The 17,233-nt window shown below is 58.5% G+C and overlaps 2 protein-coding genes across 9 annotated transcripts; one reads left to right on the plus strand and one right to left on the minus strand.

Annotated features, from left to right (window-relative positions):
- Positions 1-1,608: 1,608 nt before the first annotated feature.
- Positions 1,609-10,785, minus strand: FRS3 (fibroblast growth factor receptor substrate 3). The gene is made up of 7 exons (XM_045866880.3): positions 10,654-10,785; positions 8,910-9,053; positions 7,397-7,485; positions 6,380-6,566; positions 3,934-4,095; positions 2,942-3,099; positions 1,609-2,664 (listed from the first exon to the last, which is right to left on the minus strand). The coding sequence occupies exons 3-7, from the start codon at positions 7,460-7,462 to the stop codon at positions 1,753-1,755; spliced, it is 1,485 nt and encodes a 494-aa protein (XP_045722836.1). The 5' UTR covers positions 7,463-7,485; positions 8,910-9,053; positions 10,654-10,785; the 3' UTR covers positions 1,609-1,752.
- Positions 10,786-11,068: 283 nt separating this feature from the next.
- PRICKLE4 (prickle planar cell polarity protein 4) lies at positions 11,069-17,190 on the plus strand. 8 transcript variants are annotated; one of them, XM_064597595.1, is made up of 8 exons: positions 11,071-11,090; positions 12,360-12,484; positions 13,521-13,663; positions 14,163-14,270; positions 14,963-15,100; positions 15,402-15,605; positions 16,147-16,351; positions 16,829-17,190. In XM_064597595.1, the coding sequence occupies exons 3-8, from the start codon at positions 13,532-13,534 to the stop codon at positions 17,188-17,190; spliced, it is 1,149 nt and encodes a 382-aa protein (XP_064453665.1). In that variant the 5' UTR covers positions 11,071-11,090; positions 12,360-12,484; positions 13,521-13,531. The 8 variants fall into 8 exon arrangements, with proteins under 8 accessions (XP_064453663.1, XP_064453665.1, XP_064453664.1 ...); XM_064597594.1 differs by lacking the exon at positions 11,071-11,090 and adding an exon at positions 11,472-11,586; XM_064597593.1 differs by having other exon boundaries at positions 11,069-11,090; positions 12,360-13,663.
- The last annotated feature ends 43 nt before the right edge of the window (positions 17,191-17,233 follow it).

Below are 17,233 nucleotides of genomic sequence, written 5' to 3' on the forward strand. Positions count from 1 at the left end.
ACGGAGCTGCCTGGGTGGGCTGAGGAGAGACATCATCCGCTACTGCAGGGTGGACAGAGTGCATGCGATGAACCCAGCCTGGAGCAGCCCTCCCTCCCGTCCAGAGGTCAGAAGGAGGTAGAGCGAAGGGTCCGGTGCCAGCTCTGGGAAAGTAGCAGCAGCTCCACCCCAGGACCCTGCTAAGCCCCATCCTGCTGGCTCTCTTCGCCCATTTCCCTGACAAGACAGTGACATTCAGGGGTGGGGAAGTCTGGAAGCTGGTCCGTTCAATCCGCACCCAGGGTAGAGGGCAGTCCCGGAAGTGAAGCCCGGGCAGTGTTGTCCTGGACAGCAGGTGGGGAGGGAATCGGGTAGGCCCGACCCTGGCCGGTTTCCTTAGTGAGGAGGACAGGTCGGCTTTCTCCTCGGGGCAGGGAGCTGGGGCACAAACAGTGACCACAGACAAGAAGGCTTGTCCCTAAGTCTTGGACAAACTGCTCCCACTCCTCCCCTGGGCCCTGAGTGGCTTATCGCAGATGCTGGATTTCCTTTAATCATTCAGGGGGCTGAGACAGAAATGGAGTCTTGGAGGCAGGGAGGCCGGCGAGAGGAGGGGGAGGCAGCCCCAGGACAAGGAAAGGGAGCTCCTGCAACACTGCACCAGGTGGGGCCTTGTGCAGCCCTGTGCAGGCCCTAGGCTTCCAGGCAGGTGTTCAGACGTGGTGACTCTGCTAGGGCCCGCCCCTGTGGTAGGGTAGAGGCGCCCCAAAGCGCCCATTCCTGGGGAGCAGTTCTCTGGGAAAATAACTAGGCAAGCCCGATGAGTTGATTATATATTACTCTCTGTTTTTGCCTTTTGCTATTCCTGGGCTTTTAGCAAAGTCCTGTATAAAGTTCTAGCCTTGATCTAGCCGTGCTGGGGGTGCCAAAGGAGGATCCAGGGTCCACCTCTGGGCCAAGGTGTTAAAGGAGATCAGTACCCCCAGGGACCTGCCTGGTGGCAGAAGGGAAGTCAGCAGGGGGTCCTAGAGAAGGTAAGTCTGATGTAGGCCCTCCCCTCCCCCAACCTTGCCCTCCCCTGCCAACTCAGGAGGGTCAGGCTGTTCCCATTAGGGCAGTTTTCCCTTCCAGATCCCCCTTCGGCATCCAGGACTCCAGCTGTCCTGTGGCTTTCCTTTGACAGCACATCCATCCCTGGCAACTTTAAGCTCTGGGTCAGGGCTTCCCGGAGCAGAGAAACAAATGGTCACAGACTTGTCACGATAACCACAACCACCCCCAGATTTCCCAGAATGAAGCCCCTCCCTCTAGTAGGCCTCCCCTACTCCCACCCAGAACCATGCTGGAAATGACTCCCTAAGAACAGGACATCACCCACCAAGCCAGAATTTAAAAATAATTATATTAATAATAAATATGTTAAATTACATTTAAAACAATAAATAGAAAAATAAACTGATAAATAAAATCAACAGGTACAAAATGTTTCAAAATTTCAACCAAAGAGAACACACAGACAGACGACAGACAAGACAGATGGACGTAATGCATCCGAGGAACCCTTCACAGTTTCCGTCATGACTCCCTCCTCGCCTGGTCACCCTTCTTCTCTCCCCTGCCTGGGAGACCAGGAGACTCAGTGGCTGCTATCTCTGGGGACGCCTGCCGGCGCTGGGAAGCGTCTAGTTCCACCTCGGCGCCCTTCTGCAAAGCAACCTGGAACCCGGGGCGTGGGTTCAGGGGACGGAGCGCGAGGCGGGGCGCGAGGGGTCCCTACAGAGGCAAGTCCGCGCTGTTGTGCCGCGTTTTCCTGGCAGTACCATCGTCGTGGGGCAGCGCCCTCTGCAGGTTGGACATGGCCACGGTCTTTTTGAGGTCAATCACGGCGTAGGAGTCTGAGCTGCGGGGAGGGTGGGCGGCGGCAGCGGGAGCTCGGGGGAGCGAGGGGTTCTGGGGCCCCTTGGGGCGGTCTCCACCCCAGCCCTTCAGCTCCACCTGGATGTAGTTGAGCTGCCTGGGGGGCTCGGGCCCCGGCCGGCGGAAATCAAAGTTGAAGACCCTCGGGGAGCCTCGGCGGCGGGTCAGCGGCACAGGGAAGCTGCCATGGCTACGGAGGGCAGCCCGGGTGCTGGTGGGCTTCTGCAGTGGGGTCTCGTCCTCCTCGCCATCAGGGAAGCCATTGGAGGAGGGAGTGAGGCCGTCCCTCGAGTCTCCGTCATCCCCAGCCTCCTCCCCCAGCTGCTGGGCGTGGCTCTCCCACACAGGGGGCAGGGAGGGCAGGTTCTCATAGTGCAGCAGGGCGGCCCGGCGGGCGAGGCCGTTCCAACCCGGCTCCTCCGTGCTCAGTCTCCAGCCGGCCCCTGGCCGCAGCCCCGCGCTGACGTTCTCGTAGGTGCACTTGGGCTGGGCCAGGCACTCGGAAGCGCCCTCGTTGTTGTTGTTGTGGGCGGGGGTGTCATGCAGGCTGGGGCAGAGGCCCTGGCACTTCATCATGTGCCGCCGAGCAGGGGTGGGGCCCAGCACGAACTTCACCTGGCCCGGCTGCAGGAACACTTGGGGGTCCCCAGCGTCAGGGCCCCCGGGCTGTGGGGGGAAGGGCGCCTGGCCCTCGGGCAGGGGCTGCAGGCAATGCCGGCTCCTGCGGTGGTCATCCTCACTGGCTGGCGTGTTGACATAGGTATGGGACTGGGGGAAGGGGTCCGAGTGAAGCAGGAGGGCGCAAGGGCAGGGAAGAAGGAGAGAGCAGAAGGGACAGCATAAGAGAAGCACAGGGAGAAGAGCTAGAGTTTCCCTCTCTTCCTGGTCCTCCAAACTTCCCAGGGAAGCTGCAACCCTTTTCTGGACAGTAAGGGACCCTATCCATTCTCTTCCCTTCCCATGATCCTTAGGAGGGGCCATGTTTCCCGACCCCCCCCCTCCCCACCCAGACCAATGGGGAGGAGCAGGGCAGCTGCTTGCTCACCTGCTCATCAGGGGCAATGAGGGCATGAGTGGACTCTTCCCCAAGCGAGGGGTGTTGCAGGCTGCTTGTCGAGGGGCGCCGGGGAGCTGAGAATCTCGGGCCCTCTCCCGGGCAGCCAAGGAAGCCATTGGAGAAGCTGGAGACAGTGTAACCTAGAGCTGGGCACACAGGAGACAAGCCCACGTCGGGGGTGGGGGGGGGTCCTTACACCACCTGACAACCACCTGCGACTGTGCATGTGGCATCCCGGGAGTCCTCTGGGGGAGGGGAGACACTCCAAGGGCCCCTCAGGTGGTTAGCCCCGCTGACCCGGCAGCCCTCATTCTCTTTCACTTCTCTGTTCTTCAAACCCTGCCCCTTCCCTCAAAGCTCAGCGTGAGCCCCACTTCCCCCAGTCCAGCCTTAGCTAAAACACTTAAGGCCACCTTGTCATCACTGAACTGTCCCTTCACCTCATTCTAGCTCTGCCAGTGAGCTCCAGGGAAGCTCCCAGACATCAGGGACTGCATTTCTCTATCTTCTGCCCCACCACGGGCCAGCCCATGGAGAGCAGAACACCAAGCAGGAGCTCAGTGTGGACTCAGGGAATAAACAAGCAGAAGGTGTGGGAGCCTCTCCAGAAAAACAGTCACAGGCAAAGATGCCTGCACCCAGTCAGGAAAGGTAGACGGGTATGACCCAGTAGACAGAAGGAAGGAAGCAAAATAGCTCCAGACTGCAGTTTCCATGGAAACTCAATGTCTTCCTGTCTGCTCCCAGACCATCAGTCATTACAAGGCCCAGGACTCCCCAGCCTCAGCCTGAGGCACCTGATTGGCCCAGACCAGGACTTATTCATCCCCAAGAGTCATCAGATGGCAGGTGACTGTCCTGGAAGGCTGGGTCGCCCAGCTGTCCCACCTGCCTGCCTGACTTGTGCCTCCAGGCCTGGCACTTCCTGGGCCTGTGCCCGTGTGTACAGGCGTGGAGGCTGAGGAGGGGGGTCTCCTCACCAGTGGGAGGCTGTGGTGCCCGAGGGAGGCCGAGCTCAGGCAGGTGGCTGTGGCGGGTGATGACGGCCGGCTCCTCCATCACACTGATGCTGTTACACTGCATCAGGTCCTGAAGCAGGTTGAAAATTTCCTCGGCCCGGGAGCACTTGAAGGCGAATATCCCTGAAGGAGGAGAGGAAGAACTGAGGCTCCTCTGACCATGTACCAACAGGCAAGCACCAGAGAGGCTGAATAGACGCATGACGTCCCAGGCCTGCAGGGGGCAGGAGGGCCCCTCCTCATCCAGAGCACACCCTAAGATCCAAGAGCTCTGGGAGGAGCTGGGCCCAAGGCCCCCTGCTGTCCCCCCCACTAACCATGACCATCGGCTAGAGATCTCATACCTCACCTGCATTCCTCCACGGCTCGATCATGTTCACAGGTGAGGGGAGAAGTCAACATCAAAGCAAAAAAGGAGAGTAGCTGCCCCTTATCCACAGTTTTGCTTTCTGCGGGTTCGGGGACCCCCAGTCAACCGGGGTCCGGAAGCAGACGTACTGTCAGAACGCCAGCAGGACCCTACCGTTACCTTGCACTGCCTACTCACTCCCCTCGCTTCCTGCATCACGTGGGCATGTTATCTTCCCACATCTTCACAAGAAGGGTGAGCGTAGTACCGTATTTTGAGAGACAGACCACGTTCACGTAACTTTCATTACAGTACATTGCTCTAATTGTTTTACCTTATTATTATTGTTGTTAACCTCTCACCGTGTATAGGAAAATACAGAGTATGTACAGGTTCGGTACCATCTGTGGTTTCAGGCACCCCCTGGGGGTCTCCCCTGCAGATAAGGTGGGGGCGCCACTGTGTCAGATGAGTGACTATTCCACTTCACACAAGGCCCCCATCTCCCTCCGCCTACCACCCTTTGCTGCCCGGAGAAAATCGAGCCCAACCCTCGGCTTGATGCCCAACCATGTCCAAGCTCTTTGAAGGCAGGAGAGTCTGTCCTGTTCACTGCTTGTTCACTGGGCACTTAGCCCAGTGCCCGGCCAGAGACAGACGTCTACTTTGGATAGGCCCCTGATACAGAAAGGAAGAAAGAATGGGCAGACTCGCTAGGGCACACAGGGCCAGGCCACCAGGCGGCTCTTCATGCAGCTACCCTTAGAGCCCCTCAGACTGCAACGCAGCAGTTCCCAGTCCCAGGGACGGCGGCACTGGGCTGAGTACCTGCGATTCAAGGGCTCCAGAGATGCCCCTGGGGTGTCGGGCCAGCCTGAGATTCTGCACACCCCATCCTGGCAACAGTAGGGCCTGGCACTTCGGGGAGGCTACTTGGGGTGCGTGTGTGCATATATCCACAACAAAGATCAATAAAACCAGCCTGGGATATGGGACAACTGAGGTTTGCAGGAATGCGACAGCAAGGAGAGAAGGGAGGAGAAGGAAAACGACTTTTCTGGCAAGGTATATCAGGGGCTAGGAAAGGATGGGAAAGCCTGGAGTTTTAGGAGAAGCCGGTGTAGGGGGCCCAGGGCCGCCCCTCTGGAATCCCAAGTGTGGGCGAAACACCACGATGAGAAGTCCCTTCCTGTCCTCTTTCTGCTCAGCCAGTGTAAGCTCCTCTGCCTCAGGAGCCCAAAGGGGAAGACACGTGGAGGGGAAGGCTCCCAGGCAACAGCACGTAAGAGACTCACTGCTGTGACGGTGGCCTCACCAGAGAAGCCTGTTCACGCCTCCCCCGCAGTCACAGCCCTGACTGCATCTAATGCAAGCCCGGGCTGGGTTCCTTCTGCAGAGCTCAGGTCTGGGCTCTATGAGATAAGCCCAGACCATGCTCCTCCTTCAAGGAGTCTTGACTTCCCGAAACGACCACTACTCTCTGACCCCTGGCTGCGGGGACGAAGGGGAGGAAGGAAGAACACCTCACATTCCAGGGGACAGGAGACAAAGATTAACCTCTCGGGGCTTAGTCTGTACATCAGAGACCCAAAGAGTCCGGCCTCCCCAAGCCTATCATTCCCAAGCCAGGTAAGCAAAGCTTCCAGCCTGACCCGTCGTCATTATTCACAGGCTCCAGGGTACATGACCTGGGGGCTCAGAAGAAAGTCTGTTCCTACAGAGGGGACAAAGGGTACCCTCGAAACTGGAATAACCGAGGAAGGAGGAATCGCTTGCTTTCAGACGGGTTCTGGCCTGGGAATACTGGCTCTTTCCCACGGGCCCGTGCAACGAATGCCCCCAAGAGAGGACCCAGGCCGCAGCCGCAGTGCCTGAGGAAAGCGAGCACTGGCCTGGGAGTCCACTTAGTCCGCGCTCTTGGCCATCACGCTTCCCTTCTCCGGGCAGCACCTGCCACGGCAACACGCTCGCCCACGGTCCCGAGCTCTGGCTTCCTGCCCCGGTAGCGGCGCAGGCGCACAAGCCCCCGGCCCAGCGCGCGCCAGGAGCTGTACTCACCCTGGCCCGTCTGACACCGGCGGCCGCTCTCAAAGGAGAAGAGGTTCGAGTCGTAGCCATAGCGCCGCAGGCAGAGATAGGGCCAGCGGACAGCCTCGCGCCGACGCAGGTGCAGCACCAGCTCGCTCTGCGTCAGCTCCATGACCCCGGAGCCCAGCTCCACCCCCTCGTCATCCACATTCGTCACCTGGCGGGCAGGGACCAGGAGGGTCAGCGGGGGAGTCCAACAAGGGGTCCCTGAGCCACGTGGCAGCGGGAGCCCAAGCGGATGAAGCAGCGCCACTGACCCACCGCCCCTCCCTAGGCCTCAGCCTTGTTACTCGGGCAGTGAGGGAGGGGCGGTCGGTTGACCTCCAAGGTCAGACGGTTTGATGACCAAGGTTACAGGACCTCAACGGTCCACGGCTTGTGCCCAAGGACCGGATGCTAATGGAGGGCGGGTTCGGTTGCAAGCTCAAAATCTTAAGGCCCCGGGCCACAGAACACAGACCTCCTCCACCACCTCCCCAACTCGAGGACCTTGCCAAGGGCTCCCTCTTCTGGCGAGCAGGAGAAGCTGTGCCTCAACAAGCTGGGGGTGAGGAGGGGACGCCTCTACAGGGAGGTGAGTGGTGGCAGGGGCCAGGGGGTGCCCAGCTCCACTGCGCCTGGCCTTAGCTTCCCAAAGCCAACAGCAAACGCTAATATAGGCCTTACTGTGTGTTACGCATACTTTATGTATATTAACTCACACACGTAGACTTTTGTTGGGTTTCTCCAAAAAAAATTGTATGTAAAGCTAAAAAGGGATACTGGGAGTGAATGTTCCAAAAGCACGATTTTTGCATCCCAGTATGTCTTCATTCTTGATAAGAGAGCCACACAATGCACAGTGGCCTGGGCCCCTGAGGAGTCTTAAGGAGCCACCACTTCAGCCTGTCACTTCACCTTCTCTAGGGAGGCAAAGGCAACTGGACAGGTTGGCCTGAGCCCGGGAGGCCATGCTGGGAGCTCGGGAGAGGAGGGAGCCGTGGGTACCTTGAACTTGGTGGGGTGGTTGTCCGGGACGCTGTCTCTGTTCAGGCAGCTGCAGCAGCTCCCCATGGTGTCAGAGCAGCGAGTCCGCCCTAGGGCAAAACGTAAGGGATAAGGTCATCAAGGTCAGCTCTGAAGAGCCCCACTCTGGGGACTCTGGCAGAACCACCTTGTTGTGATCACCTACTCTTGGACATAGTAGGACGCTGTCCCTCCTCTAATTCACATTCTCAATCCAGGGCCAGACATGCACTGAATAAACATTCAAGTCAGGATGTGTTAAAGATTAATGCTGACAGAGGGATGGAAGAGAGCTTCTCAGAGGTAACATCTGATCTGGACCTTGAGAAGGGAGGATTTTGACTGATGTAATGAAAGCGAAGGGAAGCCTGGGCAGCAGGAAAAGCATGGATAAAGCAGGGAGGGGCGCCTGGGTGGCTCAGTCGGTTAGGTGTCCAACTCTTGATTTCGGCTCAGGTCATGATCTTGGGGTTGTAGGATCAAGCCCTGCGTCGGCCTCCATGCTCAGTGTGAGTCTGTTTCTCCCTCTCCCTCTGCTCCTCCCCCGACTCACGCTCTCTCTTCCTTCCTCTCTCTCAAATAAATAAATAAATAAAAAGGCAGGGGACCAGAAGAAGTGATTAACTTCAGAGGGTGCCAGTCCTGGTCCTTCATCCAGATTCAGCACAGAAACTGTAACTTGGGGGTCCCCCACACTTTGGCCTGGACCTTCCTTTTTTTTCCCCCTTCTTTTCCACCTCACCCTTCCCACATCACCCAAATTCTCTTTTCTTCCCTCACCACCATCCCAACATCTACTTCAAATTTATCTTTCTGATGTTCTCTTCCATGAGGCACCACATCATGCTCAAAAGATACAGTAAGAAGACTGAACTTGTAACAGATCACATTTTTTTAAAACCTTGACTAGGTATTTCTTCCTTAAAAAAATAAATGCTCAGGTTGCTCCCTTGTCTAAGGGGGAGACCAGAGGCCTTACTATCTGACTTTTCCCTCCAAGATTACAGCACTTGGATTTTATGTCACAATAATTGGGCCTCTGTCTAGAATGGGAAGAAGACCACCAAGCTGGAGTGACCTAAGGGAGCAAACAAATGCACAAAACAATCCCAACCAGAAGGGGCTGCAACTTGATGCAAGAAATGAATCTGTAAGGAGCACCTGGGTGGCTCAGTGGGTTAAGCCTCTGACTCTTGATTTCAGTTCGTGATCTCACGGTCATGAGATCGAGCCCTGCATCAGGCTCCACGCTGAGCATGGTGCCTGCTTAGGTGCCTCTTTCTCCCTCTCCCTCTGCCCCTCCTGCTTGTGCTCCCTCTCTCTCTCTCTCTCTAAAATAAATAAATATATCTTTAAATAAAAAGAATCTGTAAGATCAGATATTCTTCCAAAACTCCCACTGTATGTGTAAAGTCTTAAACAATCCTGACCTGTATCCCCCATTCCGCCCAATTTGGAAAACTCCAGAAAAGTGGCTCCTATACACAGCTCTCACCTCACCCAGGCCATCGGGGAGCTGACCATGGGAGGGGCATGGGGAAGGACCCCCACTTTATTCCCCCTGTTCTTGGTGGGGCATCATGACAAGTAGTCTGCAGAGAAGTCACCTGGATCCCTCTGGGACACACCTGGAGCTCACCTAGCACAGGAGATAGAGACCACAGGTTAGTGGAAACCTTCCATCCTCACCCCCAGTTGTTAATGAAACTCACTTGCTGTCAGTCCATCCCACCTGGATATCTGTTCCAGGTCCTAATGGGACAGAAACACAACGAAGAAAGTGAGATCAAGGGCAAAGGGGCCACGAATTCCAAGCCCCACAGGCCCTGAGAGTGAGTGACTCCCCTAGTAGCAATGATTTTGAAGTCTGAGGCGCCTTTTCAGTTGCCTCTAGAACCCATCTGAATCCCCTTACAGCCAACACCAAAACCACCACCTTACCTTTGCAGAGAACTTTAACTCTACAGAGAACTTTCTCAAAAGGACACTGTGATGTATTGGAAAGAACGCTGGCTTAAGATTCAGGAAACCAATATTCTAGTCTGTTTTGTGGCCACTATCTGGGAGACTCTGGCAAGGCAATCCCCCACCTCCCATCTCAAGGCCTTAGTTTTCAAGGGAAACATTTGTAAACGGTGAGGCTTCTCCCTTAAATAACTTCTAGAGGTAAGCACATAGGAAAAAGATCACGAAAATGGACATGTGCCTCTTCCAGGACAAGCTAAGCTCCCTCAATCTCACATTTGGAAGCTTGACAAATTTTCTGTCCCCCAAGCTCCAAAAGGCCTAAAATTCTAACATAAATGCTAATAATAAATCAAAATTTCAGAGATCTGAGCCCCAGGTGGACAAGTTGACAAGCCAGAACCTTGGAGATCCTTGAAATCCCACCCTTCTGCTTTCCAAAGGCAGTATCTTTTCCCAGGGCCTCTTGTGCTCTGCTTCCACCTACAACTTCCCAGGTTAAAGGACCCTCCTGGTCTGGCTTATTCTCTAGAAGGAAGCAGGCTGAGGGAGGTGTGCGCAGCCTAAAGACAGGCAGCTGGGAAAATACTGAGGCTTGAGCCACCAACAGGGAGTTGGGGTGAAACCAAGAATTATAGGGTTGCAAGATGGGGGAGGGTGCCTTTAAGACATGTCTTTAAGATATCAGAATATATCATGACACTTCGGGGGGGGGGTTACATTGGCTGGGACAGGAACAAGGGGCTCTGGTCTGGGATAGGTGTGGACTGGAGATGGGAGTGTCAGGGTAGGTTATGGGGACTCAAAATATAAGAGAGCTCGGGAAATCGTGGGCAAGTTTTTTGCATTTAAGCATGGTGCAGGGAGAATGGGGCGTATGCAGGATCAGAGGAACCGCAGAGCTCTGGAAGCATTTGGGGGCATCCCGGAGAATGGTGGCTCTGCGGGCGTTATCAGGAGAATTCGCAGGACTGAGGGGGTTCCAAGGGCTCCAGGACAAGCGAAGGTGTGTCCGGGGGGTGGGGGTGGGGTGGTTCTGGGGAGTGAGCGACAGATTTAGGTTGCGGGGTTGTCAGGGGAATTTCTATAGATACCGGGAAGCAATGGGGGAGGTTGGGGCCGCGCGCCGTCCCTGGATCCCCGCCCCCAGCCCCGGGACTCCACCGCCCGCCCGCCCGCCCAGGGCTTCCTCGGGAGGGAGCGGAGACTGTGGCGCGGCGCGGTGCGGCCTCGGTGGAACCGCCTCGTCCCCGCCCCGCCGCGCCCCGACTCACATCGCCCCGCGTCCCGGGCGGCGTCGGGCCCCGCTCCCGGGTCCCGCTGCAGCAGCCGCCGCCCGCCCGGAGCTAAGACCTCCCCGCCCCGCCCCGCGGCCGCGGGGTCGGAGGTCACCGGCAGCACCAACGAGACGCTGCGGGCGGGCGGACCCGATCGGGGGCGACCGGCGCGCAGCCTAGAAGGTCCCTTTGGAGGACTTTGCAGTCGGGAGCAGGGAGCATGCGCAGACGCCAGAGGGCGCTCCGGGCCAACCGCGAAGCTAGCCCCGCGGGGGCGGGGCGGAGCGGGGCGGGGGCGGGGCGGAGCGGTGCCGGGGCGGGGCGGGGCGGGGCGCGAGACGCGGGGCGGGACTGAGGAGGGAACCGGAGATGGGACCAGAGGTTTCCACTCCCGGGATCAGAAAAGGGACCGGGGTGGGGGAGAGACAAAAAAGGTGGGGGAAGGGCCTGAAGGGACAGAAGGGAGAAGGGCAAGGCGAGGGATCCCTAAAAAAGGGCTGGGGACAGGCGGAGGCAACTGGGTGAGGGTGAGGACATCCAGAGAGGGGCGGGGCTAGAAGACCCGCCGGAGGGTCTGGGAGGGACCTGCTCGCTCCGAAAAGCGTTCTGTTCGGCTCCCAGGTGTCTGCCCTGTCCCCGCTGGGGCGCGGTACCGGCGCTAAACCCCTGGAAGTGGGGAGGGGGGCAGTGGAGCCTGCACACTTTCCACCCTGAGATCCCCCAAATTCTTTCCTTCAGGCTGCAACTCCAGAGGCTCTCCCGAGCCGCCAGCTCTGCCAGTCCGGGAGGGGCGGGCAGGGGCGTGGGAGAGGAAGGGCGGCGCTCCCGGGGCGGGCAGAGGCAGTCGGGGAGGCCTCGGGGTGGGGACTGGGTGTGGGGACCGACGGCGGGGTCTGTCCAGAACGGCCCGGACACCGGCGCGCAGCGAGGGTGAGACCCCAGCGGAATCCCATTCCCTCCCGTAAACTCCCAGCAGCCAGACTGGGAACCCCAGCGGACTCCCGGGGAAGTCCAAGAAAAAACTTTGGGGATCTGTCGAGAGGGTACTTGGCAGGACCGGACACTTCTCTTCTCCCTCTCACTGTCCGCGGGAAACCTTCCCATCCTTTTACCTCCCCAGTCCCTAGGGCCGCGCCGGCTCTGCCCTCGAAGGCAGGGGTGAATTGGGAAGGTGGAACTCTTGAGCCCGGTTGCACCTGCGCGGGGAGGGGGGGGGCAGAAGGGGTTCAGCCCTGAGGGGAGGGTAATTCTTGAAGGAATCCAGCGTGTTAGTAAGATCTGGTCCAGTGCTGAGTAGAGGTGGGGCGGGGGGAGGAAGGGTGAGGGGTGAGAGCTGATTTCTGAGCATTGTTTCTGTGGGCGGCAATTTCATACAAACTATAACCTGGAAGAGAGGGTGCAAATCCACTCTGAGGTCCCAGATGGCCCCTATTCTGTGCCGGACCCTCTCCCAAACGCCTCTTGCTGCCTGGAGCAGGGGCGGTGCTTTTAGGGGAAGTGGTTCCTCTTGGCCCTGAACGTAAACAGCCCATCGTGGCTGCTTTCCACAGGAAACTGACCAGAGGGACAGAACAGGAAGGAAGCAGATGGGTGTGGAAGCAGGGATGGGTGGCTCAGGACGTCTGAAGGTGTGCGGGGGTGGGTGCTCAGGGCTGGGAAGCAATGTAACTGTTACAGTCCAAACCTTGTTCCCAACTCCACAGCTGGGTCTTCTAGAGACCTGGGATTTGGTGAGGCCCTCCTGTGCCCAGCTGCTGTCAGAATCCATCCCGGATCTCAAAGGCAACCTCAACCTAGGACATCCCTCAGCTTTCTAGTGTGACCTTAGGCAAGTTTACCTCAATTTGTTTCAACCATCAAATGGGATAACAGAAACTACCTGATAGGATTGTTTTGAGGATGCATTATAGTATGTAAAATGCTAGTATAGTCCCTTGCACAAAGTAAACATTATAGAAAAGTTTGCTCTGGTTCTTTTTCTTCCTAAGGTGCTGTATATACCTGCCCAGAGCCCCAGCCTCATTCTGCCGGGTCTCATCTCTTAGCCACTGGACTATGAGCCCCTTGAGGGCAGGGCCCATCCCTTTTCTACTTCAGTAGTCACCCCCACCCCCAAGATACTCTGGTCCTGCTAGGGCCGGCCCCAAGGAGGGCTGGAGAGATGTGTTGAGAATTATCCGGTGAAACTGGAAATTGCTGCTGTAGGTAGAAGCCAGAAGCACAAGATTTTCCTCTGTCCTCGAGCTTAGAGACTAGATGAGGAACTGAGACGGGCAGAGGGCACAAAGAGAAACATTAGTACGAAACCTCGGGGTGCAGACTGTACGTACTTCTGGAGCTCAGGGAAGGGAGAGCTGGTATTGGCTGGAGGGGCTGAGAAGGGCTGAGAAGGGCTTCCTGGTGACGTGGTCCTTTTACCTGGCCTGAGCCTACAGCTGGAAAAGTGGGGCCTGTGTTGGGGGTGTGGAGGACTCAGGCTCACTGGGGTAGTCAGTGCACAATGAGGAATGGCGGAGTTAAGGCTGGGGAGGCGGGGAAGGGGCCAGTCTGCGCAAAGGCTCACTAGAAAAGCCTCCTCTTGCCTCCTTCCCAATCTTGGGCAACCCCAGAATTTGAGCTTCAGAAACTCTGGAGCCGAAAGGCCTGGCCTCAAGATCTGGCTCAGCCACTTAGTAGCTATGTGACCTCAGGCATTTATGCTCCCTGAGCCTCAGTGTAGCCATCTATACAATGGGAACAGGAATACCACCCATGTCTTCTGGTTGTTGGGAGGATGGAAGGAGATAATTCCTGCAGAGCACTTAGCATGGCCTGGCACATTGTAAGGGGCCAATAAATGGAAGGTGTTCTTGTTTTCTGGGCAGACTTTGTCACAATGTCAGGGCTGAACTCTGACTGGCCCCACGAGGGGGAGAGCCTCAGCCCTCAGGAGCCAGGTCCTCCAGCCAACTCAGACAGTGACCCAGGCCACTTGCCAGAGGAGCACCCTGAGGAGACGTCTGCTCAGGTAGTGGGAGCCCTTCCCTTCCCTCTGAGACCCAACGTGCCCTCCATCCTACAGACCTCCTCCCACTTCCACCACCTGGAAGGTAGTTAGCCTTTGTGCCCAGCCTCCCATGGCCCTTTTCTCTTTGCAGGAATCTCTGTCTCTACAGCCCCCTCAGGATGGGAGACCGGGGGTTTGACTTTAAACTTACCTACATGAATACACATTATCTCTGGGTGGGGGGGTGGTCTGTGTTGTCAAAGCAGACTGTAGGCTTTGGCCCAATGAAGTAAAGAGGGGTGATTTAAAGCATAAGAAAGGATTCCATTTTGGGGCGTGGGGGCTCCCCAACCTGCCTCAATCAGACCACAGATGCCAGAGTGGATCAGCTGTCCTTATCTTGATCTTGAAGGAGGGGGTGCTTGGAAGTCATTCCAGATTGGAGAAGAGGTGGCAGTGAGGAGGGAGGAAAGAAGAGGAAGGCAAACCTAACCACCCCTCTCCTGCTGCATCTCCTCAGGATCCTAAAGTTCTGAGCTTGGGGCTCCCTGGCCTGGACACCGGCGGGGCCTCCAACTGGCCTGGGCTTCGGATCCTCCTGCAGCAGCTGCCTCCACAGGACAGTGATGTGGGTCTCTCCCTCTCTCCAGCGTCCCGAGCTCTCACCTCCCTCTCTCTATTTACTGTGGGTCCAGAAGCCAGAGAACATGGATCTAGGGCCTGGCTGGCTATGCCACTGATTGGAGAAGTCATCCCCCATCCCCAGCCTGAGTTTTCAAGTCTACACAATGGGTGCAATAGCATCTGCCCTGCCCACAATGCTTAGTTGAAGAGCAAATGAGAAAATGGACATGAACCACTTTTGAAACCAATAATGGAATGTACCAATGTAGAGAGTGTGGTCAAGTATTTATTGAGGCCCTATGTGTGCCCAGACTAAAGGCTTACACTTCAGTTCCGGGAGGGAGGGGGGCAAGACAGGAGAACGTGGCATAAATTGGAAAAACAACAGAAAGTGATAGTGAGCCCCAGCTCACTGGGGGTAGGGATCTAAATTTGTGGTGACAGGGCTCAGTGCTGTGGGCTGTCAGGACCTGAGTGGTGGCCATTCCTGGGGGGAGGTGAGACTGGGGTAGACCCCTCCATCTCTCTTCCCTCTCTCCCTCTCCTTCTCAATGCCCTTCTGCGCTGTTATCTTCTGCACCTCCGGGAGCTTCTACAACCTTCCTTTGACCCAGCAGCTAAGCCTTCTCCCTCCAGTCAAGCTCCAGTCTTGCCTGCTGGGGCTCTCCCAGTCTCAGTGGAGGCCTGTTTCTGCAGGAGCGCTACTGCCTGGCCCTTGGGGAGGATGAGCTGGCCGAGCTGCGGCTCTTCTGTGCCCAGCGGAGGCGGGAGGCCCTGGGACAGGGGGTGGCCTGCCTGGTACCTCCCAAGCTGGCAGAACACACCTGTGAGAAGGTATGTAGTGCCCTCCCCCATTCCCCTTTGCCTTCTCACTTCTGCAGAAGGGGCGAGCTCCAGGGATGGGGGGCCGGCGGGGGGCGGGTGTTGGGGATTGACAGTTTGGCCCACTTGAAAAAGAGAAGCCAAGTTTAGGGGTTCTGGGTGGGGCCTGCAGTGGAGGTGGGCTTGCCGGGCGTATGGGGAGAACAGTTAGGTTGGGGTTGGGGTGGAAGAGCCAGGAGGGAAGCTAGGAGCGAGTGTGGCCTCTGTGCAGCCCAGCAACCCGCCCCCCCCCCCCCGGCCCCCCGCCTGGCAGTGCAGGGAGCCGCTGAGGCCAGGCGAGTACGGAGTGTGCGCAGCCCCGGCCGGAGAGCGGCGCGGCTGGCACCCGGCGTGCTTTGCCTGCCAGGCCTGCGGCCAGGCCCTGCTACACCTCATCTACTTCTCCCACGACGGGCGTCTCTACTGCGGCCGTCATCACGCAGAGCTGCTGCGGCCGCGCTGCCCGGCCTGCGACCAGGTACGGGCCAGACGCGGGTTGCTGGGAGGGGGCTGCCCAGGGCCCAACGTGGCAGGGTGTAAGGGGACACCTCTGCCAGTACCGCGGAGCGAAGAACTCAGAACCAGCCTGGGACCTTGAGTTCTGGGCGTGGGGACCCGTTGCCTTGTGCCCTCCCCCACTGCAAACGGAGTCCCCCAGCTTTTCTTGGACTGAGAGAATTTCTCCGGAGCAGGGACTGTTGGACAGCCGTTCATCTCGGGTGCCCAGTGCTGTGCCTGATCAGGCGAGGACCTGCCATAATGTCAGCATAAGAGACCGCGCGGAACCCTGGGTTGGGAGTCCAGGCGACCGGGGTCTCTCTTCTTCAGGCTGTGCCACCTGCTAGCGGGATTCTGGCTAGGCCAATCAGCCCTCCCTGCATCCGAGAGTGGAAGAGTAGATCAAATGGGATGTCTGTAGACGTGCTTTAGCGTTAACTGGGTATAAGGCGTGGTTACTGGGTGAATGAATGAGTGAATGAATGAATGAATGAATGAGCTGTTCTCCCTCCCTCTCCCAGCTGATCTTCTCCCGGCGCTGCACCGAGGCGGAGGGACGGCGCTGGCACGAGAACCACTTCTGCTGCCAGGACTGCGCCGGGCCCTTGGGCGGGGGACGTTATGCCTTGCCGGGGGGCCGCCCCTGCTGCCCCCGCTGCTTTAAGAGTCGCTACTCGAATGCCGGCTCGAGCCAGGCCCCAACACTGGAAGGGAGGGCGCCGCTTGGTAAGGGAGAAGGTGCAGATCAAGGGGGAAGGGGGCAGCGGCTTGGGCTGGGCTGAGGAGGGGATTCTCCCGGGCTGGGACCCTCGCCCCGGTCCCACGCCGTCCCGTCCCTCCAGCAGCGCCCCCGTCACCGCACCGCACCCCCCAGACCCGAGCCTCGGGGCCCGCAGCTCTCACCGCGCGTCCCTGGCCGGAGCGCTCCAAGGGCCTCCCGAACCCACCCCGCGCCACCGCTGGGGCTGCGGCGCGGGACTCGCTCCCGGACTGGGGACGCGGCCGCCCTCTGGTGGGCGGCGGCGGGGAGGGGCGGGGGAGCCCGGGAGAGGAGTCGCGGCGGCGGCGGCGGCGCGCACGGCTCGGGGGCGGGGCGGGAGGCCGGATCCTGGCTGGAACTGGCTTCTGGGCCCGCCCCGCTCGGATCCGGGAGAGGGAGACTCCAGGCTCTGAGATGGGCGTTTCTGACCCGGCCCGGAACAGGGGAGGCGAGACTCGAGAGAGTTGCAGAGGGAGACTGCGCCCCGCTGGACGCCGCTACCATCTCCCGGGCAGCCCTTCTCGCCGCTGCCTCCCGCTCCAGTCCGGAAACCCAGAGGGGGCGACTTCGATCCAGTCCGGAGCAGGAGGGTCGAGCTGGGGACGAGGCGGAGGCACCCACCAAAGGGCGGGAGACGCCCCTCGATGCCAAGGAGGACGCCCCCTGCCCCACCTGCTCCTCTTCTTCTGACTCGGAACCCGAAGGCTTTTTCTTAGGTCAGCGCCTTCCCGGTCCGTGGAAGACCCCCGGAAGCCTCCAGGCTGGGCACAGCGACACCTCCAGGAAGCACTGCACCATTTGCTAGTGGCGCAGCCCGGAGAAGGGGGAGGGGATGTGATCTGTTAGGT

The sequence above is a fragment of the Mirounga angustirostris genome, unplaced genomic scaffold (genome assembly GCF_029215605.1).
Source record: "Mirounga angustirostris isolate CCGP_5_RB_7025 unplaced genomic scaffold, mMirAng1.0.hap1 SCAF_8, whole genome shotgun sequence".
In the NCBI taxonomy this organism is placed as follows: Eukaryota; Metazoa; Chordata; class Mammalia; order Carnivora; family Phocidae; genus Mirounga; species Mirounga angustirostris.